Source organism: Centroberyx gerrardi, chromosome 10 (assembly GCF_048128805.1).
Source record: "Centroberyx gerrardi isolate f3 chromosome 10, fCenGer3.hap1.cur.20231027, whole genome shotgun sequence".
In the NCBI taxonomy this organism is placed as follows: domain Eukaryota; kingdom Metazoa; phylum Chordata; class Actinopteri; order Beryciformes; family Berycidae; genus Centroberyx; species Centroberyx gerrardi.
This window is the reverse complement of record NC_136006.1, coordinates 29567182-29580238: the sequence shown is the minus strand read 5'-3', so window position 1 is coordinate 29580238 and position 13057 is coordinate 29567182. Positions and strand designations below refer to the sequence as shown.

Genomic DNA, 13057 nt, shown 5'->3' with positions numbered 1-13057 from the left:
TACCAGCAATAACTTTTATTGAAACTTGATATGCGCGATAACAGACTCACTCGGGAGAGGTGCAGAGTGGATAATGCTGGTTACTACTTACTTTTAGTTATTACTAACTCGTTAATAAACTTTTAACTCTGGCTTTATTATTATTGATTATTATATTATCCCCTCACTTCCGCGGTTGGCGCTGCGTAAAATACGTCATCGCGGCTCCTCCCTGCCAGCCAGCCATGGCGCTTCCTGACTGGTCGGTAACGCTGGTCGCCACCGCATCCTTCTGCTGCGTTGTATTTCTATGTCTTCGCTTCAGATGTACAGGACGAATACTTGGGAAAAAGCTATTGACCAAGATAATGGCCCGCACGGAGAAGCCGTTGTTTCGAATTGCGTGAGTAAAATGCTAAGCCTGAAAGACACAAGAGATTTGTTGTCATTGCGGTGGAACGTATTAGCTTAGCTTCCTCTAGCTCGGATGCGACGGCGGTCTCGTATGGAGAGAACGTCACTCCAAACTCGATACAAATAATGTCAATTTATGTGCAATGTTGTGTGCCTTGGTCGATAACCGAGGCCACTTTAAATAAGCACATTTTGAATGGTGCTGTCATGACGTTCTCTTCATACTAGACAACTGTACGTATCGGATGTAAGCATCATACAGTCGGAGCTGCAGCCAACCCGCTAACTTGGCTAGCCACTTTAGCCACATATGACATTACCCAGTCGTTTGAACTGATTTCCAGGTACACGCTATACACGCGGACTAGACTTGGCTACATGTACTACAAGAGGCAAATGAGGAAAGCCCGCGAACATTACCCTTCTGGACACTCCAGGGCTCAGCCCATGGAGTTCAATGGTATGCAACAGTCATCATTTCACTATGTTCACTCTATGTGCACAAAGTCTAACACAGTAGTCCAGTATGTACTGACACACATGGACAGCAGACCTGTAGCAAACTAACATATTGACATACATGGTACAGGACAACAGACCTCTTAACAGACTAATAGTAGTGCAGTACATACTGACACACACAACAGACCTTTAACAAACTAACATAGTACTGTACATACTGACAAACATGGTACAGGACAACAGGACACACATACACATCACATACAATGCAAGGGGGCAATGCTAGACATGCTATGGACATTGGATTACACATTGAATTCTTCACCATTCAAAATGAAAAATCAGTAATCAGTGTATTGGAAATACTGATGGAACCATTTCTTTCTCTGCCCACAGGTATCAAAATAATTCCCATCTCGGTGCTGTCAGACAACTACAGCTATCTTGTGATTGACACGGCTTCCAGTGTTGCGGTGGTTGTAGACCCTGCAGACCCACAAGCGGTTCAGGTGAATGCTTTTACTATCATTTAAAAGATGTTGTTGCCACGTTATCCTATAACTAGCATGTTAAACGAAAGTAGAATTGGGTTTGTTTGTGTGTTTATAGACATCACTTATACAAGCCTTTTCATGGTATAAATCATAAATGAAAAAGAGAAAACAAAAAGAAGAGAAACGAGTAAAGAACAGGGTAGGTGTTACAGGTGGATGCTGCTTTGTTGCCATAGAAGCCTGATTCAATGTGTAATTGTTATCGGGTTCGGTACATTCAATTCACAGAGTGACAGCTCATTGTCAAAAAGTGGCGACACCACTGCTCCTCTTCTCATGCGATCTGTCATATTTAGAGGCAGGGTTGATCACGGCCTATTTATATGCTAGATTATTACGTCATGTGACCTAGATGGTACCGGGTGCCCTAAAAAAGCGCAGTCAGTCAGTGTGGTTAGGTGCTGTTTAAGGTGTACAAACAAACTACGTAGTGTGTAGCTACAGTTAGCTAACAATACTGTAAATAGCATCCTTTCACATACGAACCTCTCCTTTCTTTCATGCTCTCTCATGTTTTGTTATTAACGTTAACTGCCTCGTCATCGTAATCCAACAATAAATGATCACATCTAATGATAAAATGATATGCTCTTTAATCTTTTATATTGCTGCGTTCCATAAAGTAATACAATTTTGCTATAGTTATTAATACGTGTGTCCAAGCAAGTATAATTAACATCAGTAATAAAAATTCTATTTGTTTATGGAGCACAGCAATATAAAAGATTAAAAGCCATACAAACTGAGACTCAAAACATTATCAGTGATGAAGGAATTAAAATCACATAAAAAAAACAGCAGATGGTATAAAAGCTCCTTTGAATAATACAACAGCTCCTCTCGCTGAATGTGTATACAATGCATTTTCCTGTGTTATGTGCACAATACAGATCAAGAGCTAGGCTAATGACAGACAGTTGGCAGTATAGCGGCTACACAGATATGTGAAAAGCATGTGGCTAAAAACATTAATGTTAGCCAACCTATAGGCCTTTAGCATGTTATCATTCATGTCTCACCAGGATCTTTAATGTAGCTGGATAGAAAAGACTGAATTTTGTAGCAGTTCTCTTGTACGCTTGTGTAAAATGGGTCCCATTCTTAAGGCTTTGCAAAAAATGTCCACTTTCTCCTGGAAATAATGGAACTTGACGACGATCGGGCATGGTGAATCGCCCTTTTTAGGCCGTGGCTGCAAGCTTCTGAGCCCAGTCCAATGTAGGAGTATAGTCAGTGTATAGGGAGTTTTGTAGCAGCTGAGAAATGGCCTTGCTCTGGTCGTATAGTGCCGGGGCTCACTGGACAATGATGCTGTGGTTGAGTCAATTTTGGCCCACAGTTTCTGTTCAGAGTTTCTTTGAGCATAGCCATGTCCATTGATTCTTGCGGGTCTTTCTCAGGCAAGTCTGATGCTTCGTGGCCTGGTTTGGACTGGAGGTTCCAAGGCATTTCTTTAAATATACCAAAAAGTGAATAGGGGGTTCCAAAGGAAACTTCACACTATGTACTGTTTTAGATACTTTTTAGTAATGTGTGGTATAGGATGTATTTCAGAAACTGAGAATGGTGTTGTTTTCCGCCCACATGCTCTGTCCACTGACAGTTTTGCATTAACCTTAATGACAATTTATGTACTTGTGGAGGTGAGATTAGAAAAATCAAGGGGCTTATAAAACCATCTTGCTGAGACAAAAAAAAATCAAGATGACAAACAAAAACACAACTGAAATGGATAACGGCAACAAAATGACAAAATGTAATACAGAGGAATGTGGCAGAACAAATACAAAGTGAGAAGTAGCATGACTTTATACTCGCTCTTCACATCACAGACTTCTCATATTGCAGCAGACACCTAGTTGAACAGGACCTTACATACAGTGCAGGTGGACAGGTACGACAAGTACAACGGTTAAGGGTGTCGCTCGCGGTATACAAATACACGAGGGCGAGAAAGTTGTTTTCAGCAAACTACAGCAGTCTGTACAGAAGCAGGAGAAGACAGTAGTGAGAGCATTGTATACCCTGTATACAATAGACTGATAGAAGCATAGCATGATAAATGCCTACAGTACGCAATTCCTGCCCCACCAGCAGCATTGAGAGAGCACCCACACAGAGCACCCTGTCCGGTTCCCTGTTGGCAACCACTTTTTCTGTGTAAAAGGAAAAATCTTCACTAAAAGACAAAGAAGTTACTGTTAACTAGGGCTACATTGTGTTGGTTAGCTAATTTGTCACACTTGAACTTTCCGAAGCTACTTAGTCATTAGCTACTAGCATGCTAGTTTGCTAGTATCACTAGGATAACTTAAAATGTTTAATGATTGAAATATGGGGTATAATTACATAAGGCCTTAATCATTCCAAATATAGCCCATTAAAATACGGCAACCATACTGTCAATTTCGGCAACCAAAAGCTGAAAGTTAGTGTTAGGCCCTGGTCTAATCCCCTTCAGTGTCCACAATCTAACATATTTTACACCTGGATTAGCCTCTTTTTTTAACATTGCTTTGAATCAGCTGCTGTGAAACTGTTGATTTAACATAAGTGTGATGACAGAAGGTCTGAACAACTCTCTCTAACTCTCCAGGCAGTCCTCAAGGAAGAAGGGGTGATGTTAGAAGCAATCCTCTGTACGCACAAACACTGGTGAGAAGAGTCCTATTCTAATGTGGAGTCAGAGAGTTTAATGTGTGGTATGTCCAACTGAATGTCTTTATGGATAATAAACTCATGGGGGTGGGGCTCAATATCCCAAGTGTGGGAGATACAGAACATGCATGCATTAGGCTGTACTCTCATACACTTGCTGATGACTCATATTTAAACTTTTTTTTATTATAATTACAGGGATCACAGTGGGGGAAACAAAGGACTGAAACGGCTCCACAGCTCCTGTCGAGTTTATGGAAATGCAACTGATAACATTCCCGGCCTCACACAGTAAGTAACCAGCAGCAGGGTGGCAGGCGTAGCGCTTCCCATAGAATGACTTTGATTGGACCGAATCCCATCTTGTTCTCTCTGTCAGCACTTTCTCGTGTCCCGCTGAAAACATTGGGCTATTCATGGATGACTTAACGGCTAGCTTCACAGTAAACTGTGTCATGATGTGGTAAATTCTGTTCAGTCGAATGTCTTACTAATTGCCTTACTATGAAGAATGGGGATCATTATATATATATAATTCATATGAGATTGTGTGTGTCGGATTTGCCCATGAGTGTCTGGAATTGGATGCCTGGACCCTAAACTGTTCCCAGAAATCCTACTGGGTAACGGGTCACTGGGTCACTAAACTGCACATGCTAATATTTTACCAACCCAGCCGGTCTGTAAGGCCTCATACCAGCTTTCTCTGGATGCAGTGCTTGTTCATTGCTGTGTAGGAGACAGTTTGTGTTTCGCCTCTTCCTGCGTTTGGAGAAGATTTACCATCAGTGACCATGCCGACACCAGAATTTAATTTGGGTAAACGGATGAATCTACGGCATCTCAATTAGTGGGGATGGGATGCTCTTCCCTGTTGCAGCCCGATTTAGGCTGATGAGACCGGTGTATATTTACATAAAAATCTTGCTTTTTGTGTTGCTTTAACTAACCATATTCAATTACACTAGACCAGAACCCATGACCGAGTCTTATGACTGAATGCACTGAAAAGTCTCTCTTTCTGTTGTCAGCCCCCTCTCACACAAGGACTCGGTAACAGTAGGCCGCATGCACTTCAAGGCCCTCTTCACTCCCGGACACACAGTGGGCCACATGATCTACCTCCTGGATGGCCAGGCCGTCGGCGCCCCCTCCAGCCTCTTCTCTGGTGACCTGGTGTTCCTGTCTGGATGTGGTGAGGACGGCATCCTACATCATTACATACATTATCTGAACCACATGTTTTCACACTGAGGCTAGAGCTTTCTACAGCTCCTATCTGCCTTTTAATTGAAAGGAATGAGTTCAGATGCCTTCTTTTGATGCTTGAGCCATTGTGCAGCAGGCCGCTTGATGTCATTTTATTGAGACAAACAAGAGCATAAAAAGGTTTAAACGGCTTATACACACACTCACACCACCTGGCTCTCCATCACATTATGTATTATTTGCTGGCCTTTATCAAGACATTGCTTTTTCTATTTAGGTTGTGGCCCCACTGGGATCTTTGCAGAGCTGGCACACTGTTACTTATTGTTCTTCTTTTGATACGTCATGCTCATTATGTATGCAAGAAAGACAATTTCCCATAGGAGCAATAAAGAATTCAATTACAGGGTATCTGCGGGTCCTTTAAAAAGTCTGAAAAGTCTTAAAATAAATGATCTAAATTTAAGGCCTTTAAAAGTGGAGGTCTTAGAGGTCATTTTTTCACTATGGTATGACAGGTTTCTAAATTCTAAATTAGTACAGAACAGGGTTCATAGTACAATATGCATCTGTTTTACTAAACACAATTATTTTCCTGTTGTCCTTTTTCTTATTGTGCTTATTTATAATTTCATAACGTTAATTAGCTATGTTCAAAAGGTCCTAAAAGTCTTGCATTTGGCCTTCTGAAAACTCCTTGCATCAAAACATTAGGTTTAAGTTGGTATTGAGTTCAGTAATGTTGTTGTAACATGACCTCTTCTTGTCTTTTTAGGGAGGATGTTTGAAGGCAGCGCCACAACCATGCTGTCATCTCTAGACACAGTTTGCTCCTTAAGTGATGATACTCTATTGTGGCCTGGTAGGAAAATCATCTGTCTGTCGGAGCATCATGCCCAAACTACTGTGTACTCTGTGTGTGTGTGTGTGTGTGTGTGTGTGTGACAGGCACAGCAGTTGAAGAGATGAGCATCATATGTTCTGTTTACACACACCAGTCATTCCTTATTTACAGTGAAGGGGTTGTGCGGTGACTTCTGTGGAGTGTAAGCGTTTGTGCGTGTGGGCAATGCGTTTTATTTTCCATTTGTATGTGTGTGAACCGCCTCTCCCCTCAGGTCATGAGTATGCAGAGGACAACCTGCTGTTCGCTGGCGAGGTCGAGCCGCGCAACGCTGCCAGGGAAAACAAATATCAGTGGGTGCAACAGCAGCGGGGCCAGAAGCTGTGCACGGTGAGAACGACGCGTCGGCATTGTTATGCTCCTCCAGCGCGCCGTCTCAGCGGGGGATTCGCGTTGTCCAGCACCTGGGAAGGAAGGGCTTATCGCCGGCTTACAGCATATGTGTTGTCAAACGCCCGAGCGCTCCCCTCCTCTTTCAGGGCCTCCGTCGAGTCCTATCTGTGATACAGTTGGCAGCAGAGCTAATGTTCAGTGTTTAGAGGAGCGGCTATCCAGAATTCAGATTAGATTTTGTCTGTCATCTATACGGCAAAACACCGTGACCAAACCAAAAAGTTTTTAAAGCTGCACTAGAGGCAGCTTTGCACATTGGCAGCTACAAACGGCAGCGAGAGGTAGCTGGATTTTTATGACTTGAGTACCGAGATCCCGAATGTCTTTAAACAAAATGTCTTCTTAGTGTGAGGTGGAGGTGTGAGGAGGTTCAGCCGATCGTTGGGGAGTCCAGCTTTCTCTGGACGGAGAGGCCCCTCGCTGCTGTTTAGGAGACACTTTTGGGGTTCACTCTTAAGTTTCAATTCATCACTTCCTAAGCATGGAGAAGATGAACCACCAGTGACCATACTGACACCAGAAATTAATTTGGGCAAACGGGGTGAATCTACTGCGTCTCAGTTAGGGGGGATGGGACGCAAACTTGGTGATTTTGGCTGATCAGTCAAATGCAGCTTTAAGTCATTATTTTTTAAGAAAGCAGTGTTGTAACCTCATCACCCGATTCACAATTCTAAAGTCCCCTGGAAATTTTTCATTTTAATAAACAGTAAGGACACTAAAGGCCCTGGTTGCTTCTAATTTTGATGATCCAGGAATTTAAGCTCATTCTCCAGTTGCTCTCATTGTAAGTCGCTCTGCATGAGAGTCAGCTAAATGCCTAAATGTAAAGGGTGATTTATGATTGTCTCCACCTGTCACAATCCCGTTCTAAATGAGGAGCAGGGGAATGAGGGCAGAGATGCAAAGCTGCGTCAGTTTGAATTGGCAGGAACCGGTCGTTAACAATCATTCTGCCTCGCAAATAAATGACTTGCAAATTGTTGTGGTCGCTGGAGAGAGACGTTCATTTTGAGAGGATTGGCTAACCTGCTATTTGACACGCACTCCGTTTTCCAGAGTCCCTCCACCATCGGGGAAGAGAAGGGCTACAATCCCTTCCTGCGGATCCACTCCGCCGAGCTCCACGCGGCGCTGGGCCTCCAGCAGTTCCAGGACGAGGACTGGACCCAGTTCAGGGCCCGGGTCCTGGAGGAGCTGCGGAAGCGCAAGGACCTTTACAACAGGAGATAGTACCGGGAGCTCTCGCACCGGAGGTCAGATGGGCGAGCTCACTTGTACGTACTAGACAGTGGTATGGAAGAAGCGAGGTGCATTTGTAAACAATGAGTAAGTGAAGCTCTTAGGTAACGTGTAAAAGGTTGAATCTGCTCAGATACATTGGGTAGCATTTGTAAAAGTTAAAGGGGCATTGAACGACGTTTATCAACCTCTAGTGACACCCAGTAGGAATTGCAACAACATTGATAGAACTGATCTCCTCCTACACAATTCCCCCACCTCTCCCATCCCTTTACAGAGTTACAGAGCTCCTGTAATGGAGACAATTGCACATATATTATGGTCATTTTGTGCTATGGTGCAATACAAGGCTTCCTTATTGCTCCTTTAACATACAAACATAAACAATAATGTAGAATGCATGTGTAGCATTCTGTTTTTTTTGCCAATAGTGACAACCAGATTTTTGATTCTGGTTTGTGAATGACAGGGTGATGATGTTAAGTGGATTTTCTTTTTCTGTAAAGTCTGCACACTACATATTGTTTTTATTTCATGGTTATTTCAGCATGTGAGGTACTGTATACTTACTGCATAGTAAGGTTTATTTCTAGGGCAATTCATAAATTGTCAGTAGAATTATTTTTCATTTGTCTGTATTGAAAAATATGCTGGCTATATTGGTACACTGGTTTGACATTGCAGTGCTGTTGAGGTACCCCTTCCAAAAGGCTTTGTCTTTTGGACTGCAATTATTTGATTGTGTATATTTGATCTTCATTTCACCGTTAATGACAAAGTTAATTTAACAAATAAATACAATTTGCTGTCAATAATTTATGTAAGAATCAACGCTAATAGAATAGTGGTGCGCCCTTGGGAGAAATACCCTTCATGTGAATATTTGAGTTAAATCGTCGAATAGGAGCCATATTTGTTTCAACTTTAGCTTTAACTAACATTAGTTCTTTAGAGTGCAACTCAGTGGGCTGATTCTTCTTTAAAGAAATGTGATTGTGTGACAGGGATTTTTTTTTTGCTTTATAATTCACTTAAGCAATGCCAACAAGTTGTTTCTTCCAGTGGACTCCAGTTATTATAGGTTTTCCAGTAAAGGCCTATTTTTTACCACACAGGGAAATTATATACCGAGTGATTTTTGCTGAGTAAGGTTAACTTTCACAGCACTGTCTATGAAGGGTTTCACTTGCAATACATTATATTGGTATATTATAGTGTAATATGACTGAATGGCTGGTGAAGGGATGGATACATGTATTAGCCTACAGAATTAATAATGGGACTGTCAGCTATGTTCAGTAGGTTTACAGGGTAATATTGATCCAAACAATTCAGTGGGCACATGGGAAGACTTTTGCCTTATTGATGCATCAAATTTGTAATAATCAAGAGGAAGGTGTTGGTGGAATTGCAAGATTTGGCTGTCATTTTCTCTTTTGCAAAACTGTAATATGGATATGGAATGTGGCATTATGGCACTCTGTGATGGCCTTCCACCCAATGCATGCTGGGATAGGCTCCAGCCCCCTCATGACCCTGAATAGGAATAAGTGGGTATGGAAGATGGATGGATGGATGGATGGATTGTGGCTGTCAATTTGTAACGTATAATGTTTTTATATTCATTTAATGGGTTGAAAACAGATTGTGAATATTATTTTTAATATATTGAATGACAATAATCTGTTTGATATTTGAGAACAGTTATTTCAATACAATAAACATGGTTATATTGCCGTGCGTGTTTGAATATTTCACTTTTTTGCATGTCAGTTTGTGAAAGCGGTGTAACGCGCTCCCAGAATGCACAGGAATAAACCTTTTAGCTTCTGACGAGATGAAATGCTCTTCAGATTCCTCCGTCGCTCCCGTACCAAAACACTGAGTCCCCTGGTGATTGTTGACAAAAATTTGATTCCGTTCGTCTGATGCCGACTCGCATTTTATTTGCATGCGTTTGAGTCACGAACGCCGCCGCGCAGGAGACTGTTTCACTTCAGGTTACATTTTAATGAGGAGCTATGAAAGTAAACTCCATTACAGCCGTGTAGGTGTGTTTGTTGTCTTTATGGCTGTTCATAACTGACGAGCGAGTTATTTTCCCCCTCAACTAATAGGAATAATAACCGACTTTATGCACATGAAGATATTCTATATGGGTGAAACGTATTGAACAGTGGATTCATTTTGTTGTGTTGAACTCCATTGGAAAAAAGACTGTATCCTGCTTTTCTGTAGCAGGGACATGATTCAAAACTGGATTCATAACTCCATGTACATACTGTTCTCATTTACTCAAGTCATGTACTCCATACTGCTGTGCCTCAGAATCATTTTGAACCAAGCAAGGCGTGCGAAGTATACTTTCCATTGAATTCAGTTCATACTTAAAACATCGGACACTTTAATAACCTTCACACAGTCTCCACCACTTTCCTAACGCCTTGGACTCCTCTCGGTCTTGTGCCTATTTTCTATGGAATGTTGACTTGTTTTTTTCCTCCCTATCTAAAATCTTTTCATTTTTCTCTACCTGGTCGACCTTTGCTTATTTTCTCCCCAGCACTACAAACAGTTTAAGGGATTACACCTGTATCGGTCCTCAAAATTGAGGACCCATACATACTTGAATGTTGAGGGGTTTAGATCATAGCTCCTGCAGACAAATCTACATCTCTAGTGATCCTTAAGGAACTCCTTAAGAAACATCTCTAGTGATCCTTCAGGAACTCCTTAAGAAACATCTCTAGTGATCCTTAAGCGTTTTTTTTATATTGGAAACACATGTACGCTGACTGTTTATTGCCTATTTTGGTCTGAATTGGACTTGATTTGCTCTGGTCTCGGTCTCGACTTGGCCTCGACCCTCTTATGAACCTGGTCTTCACTTGAACTCGACTGAACCTGGTCTCGGAATTGCCTTGGATTGATGTACAAAAAGGCCTATTTATGAGCTGCTATATGGCTGAAAATACCCTTTTATTAAAGCTGACAGCCACTTGAACGTCAGAGTGATCGGGTCATTTCACAGCCAAACTCATAAGAATAGGTTACAGAGCCAAAACGGTGTGTTGCCGTCCAAATACTTGTGGAGCTCACTGTACATCGAGCCTGTTTTCACCTTATCTGCCGACACTACTGAGAAGGAAATAAAGAAAACAAACATGCTTGATTTGGAAAGGATCTATTTCTTTTCCTTGCCCAGCCTCCCCAGAGAGCAAGCCCCAGGAACAACAGCGGTACAGACCAAATCATCTTGAGGTCATGACAACCAAACACTAACTTCCGGCTAGATAACTGCTGCCGCCGTAGGGATTTGCTATAATAACCCTCTAGTGAATGCTATGAGCTCTGATATTCTTTACTCCGAACAGAAATAAATTGAAGTCTACATGTATTGAGTTTGAGTTTGATTTATAGGCACACACCCTAACTTTATTTGCATTGATGTTTTTAGCGGCTGGCCGGCTGGGGCTAATGTTAGCTGCTCCACAACAACAAAGCCAAGTAATTGCCGATTTAAAAACACCGCTGTTCTTTGGCAAACAAAATGATTGAGTCAAAATTGAGAAGTATGTCCTCAGACTCCTCAAATAAGTTAGCTGGCTTCATTTGGGGCTCCATCTATTGCTGGAGTCAAGCCGTTTCCTTGAATGTGGCGTGCCAGGTAAAGTTTCTGTTGCAGTTACATGAAGCTTAACTAGCTAACTGCAATTGCAATCATTGCTACAAATGCCAACTAACAGCAAATGTGAAAAGTGAAAAGAAGACTGTAGCTGCATCCCAAGTCTGCATCCTAACCACAGGGCAAAAAGACAATTTTGCTTACGGGAAGAATTAAGTATATTAAAATCAAAAAGTTTGATGTACAGATGATGTACAGATGATGTGCAGTGATTCCTTTGGGAACTCAGTGGTTGTTGATGACTACAGGTCTCTCATCGAATGGTCTCTTTGAAGCCACTGATTTAGTTTCTTCTGAATTTTACAGGATTTATAGGGTTAAAGTTCAGAGAGCATCATATGATTTTAGCTAGAACAACTCTTTTTATTTTACAGGGATACTGCAAATACAGGTCTCTTGACATTCTTTGATAGCTAAGAGTTCACATTTCTTAACATTCAAGTGAAGGCCAGATGCTTGAGAAAAAACAATTACTTCAAGTACAAGAGGAATTTGACTGCTATTCTTCAAAAACAAGCTGGTGTCATCAGCTAACTGGCTAATTGTAATGTCACTACTTGCAATAGAGATCCCTTTAACATGACTTATCTTTATATAATCAACAAGAAGTTGGGCAGCAAGTAGGAAGAGATATGGAGACATCAGGCAACCTTGTTAAAACTAAGAGAAGTGCCACCTTTTAGTCGCAGCAGTTAGCAGTGCTACATAAAGTTTTAATAACCCTGTAAAAGAACCTTCCAAATCGAAATTTTGACAGTGAAAAATGAATGTATGCACCACCAAATTGAAGGCCTTACACAAACTGTTATCAGTAATCGATTCTGAGTAATCTATTATGTCTAGAACTAATCTGATATTATTAGAACTATATCTGTTCCTCATAAAACCAGACTTGTTTCATCAGTAATAGACTATAAACCAATTTTGATCTTTTAGCAAAAAATTGAGGCAAAAATTTTGTAATGATTATTAAGGAAACAGTCTTTCTTGGGCTTAGATATCAGTGTAATTATACCTTGAGTCATGCTGGGAGAAAGATAGTTAGCCATACATTCAGAGAAAACATTTAAAAGAAATGGTGCAATGTGTTGAGAAAATAACTTAAGCTGTAAAACCAACTGTCCCAGGCGATTTGTTATTTTTGAGATGCTCGATATCATTGATTACTTCATCAATAAAAATAGGTTTGTCACATTGTTCTTTTTCTGTAGCATTAATGTTTTTAATGTTCTGTAAAGAATTTAAAATGAGATCTGTTGCCTGATGAGAGTTTTCAGAAGTATAAAGTTTACTAGAAAAGGAAGAATCGTATTGTGAGATTATCTATGGCACCATTTATATTCAGTTGGTGAATAGTATTCAATATAGAGCAACATTTCTCCATTCTGAGGAAATAGGAGGAGTTCCGTTCTCCTTCTTCAAGCCATTTCACTCTTGACCTCACAAAAGCTCCTTCTGCCTTGACTGTACATTTCATCCTCCTAGTTTGTAATTGAAAAATAGCAGTCCTTTCTTCCTCTGTGATGTTGGCTGGGGTTATATTAGTAACAATTTCCT

The 13057-nt window shown here is 41.1% G+C and overlaps 1 protein-coding gene across 1 annotated transcript; it reads left to right on the top strand.

Moving 5' to 3' along the window:
- Nucleotides 1-224: 224 nt before the first annotated feature.
- pnkd (PNKD metallo-beta-lactamase domain containing) lies at nucleotides 225-9555 on the top strand. Its single transcript, XM_071915754.2, has 9 exons — nucleotides 225-382; nucleotides 738-853; nucleotides 1252-1364; nucleotides 4006-4064; nucleotides 4266-4358; nucleotides 5099-5262; nucleotides 6052-6138; nucleotides 6395-6510; nucleotides 7633-9555. Exons 1-9 carry the CDS (start codon nucleotides 225-227, stop codon nucleotides 7804-7806), a joined length of 1080 nt encoding a protein of 359 aa, XP_071771855.1. The 3' UTR covers nucleotides 7807-9555.
- Nucleotides 9556-13057: the final 3502 nt, after the last annotated feature.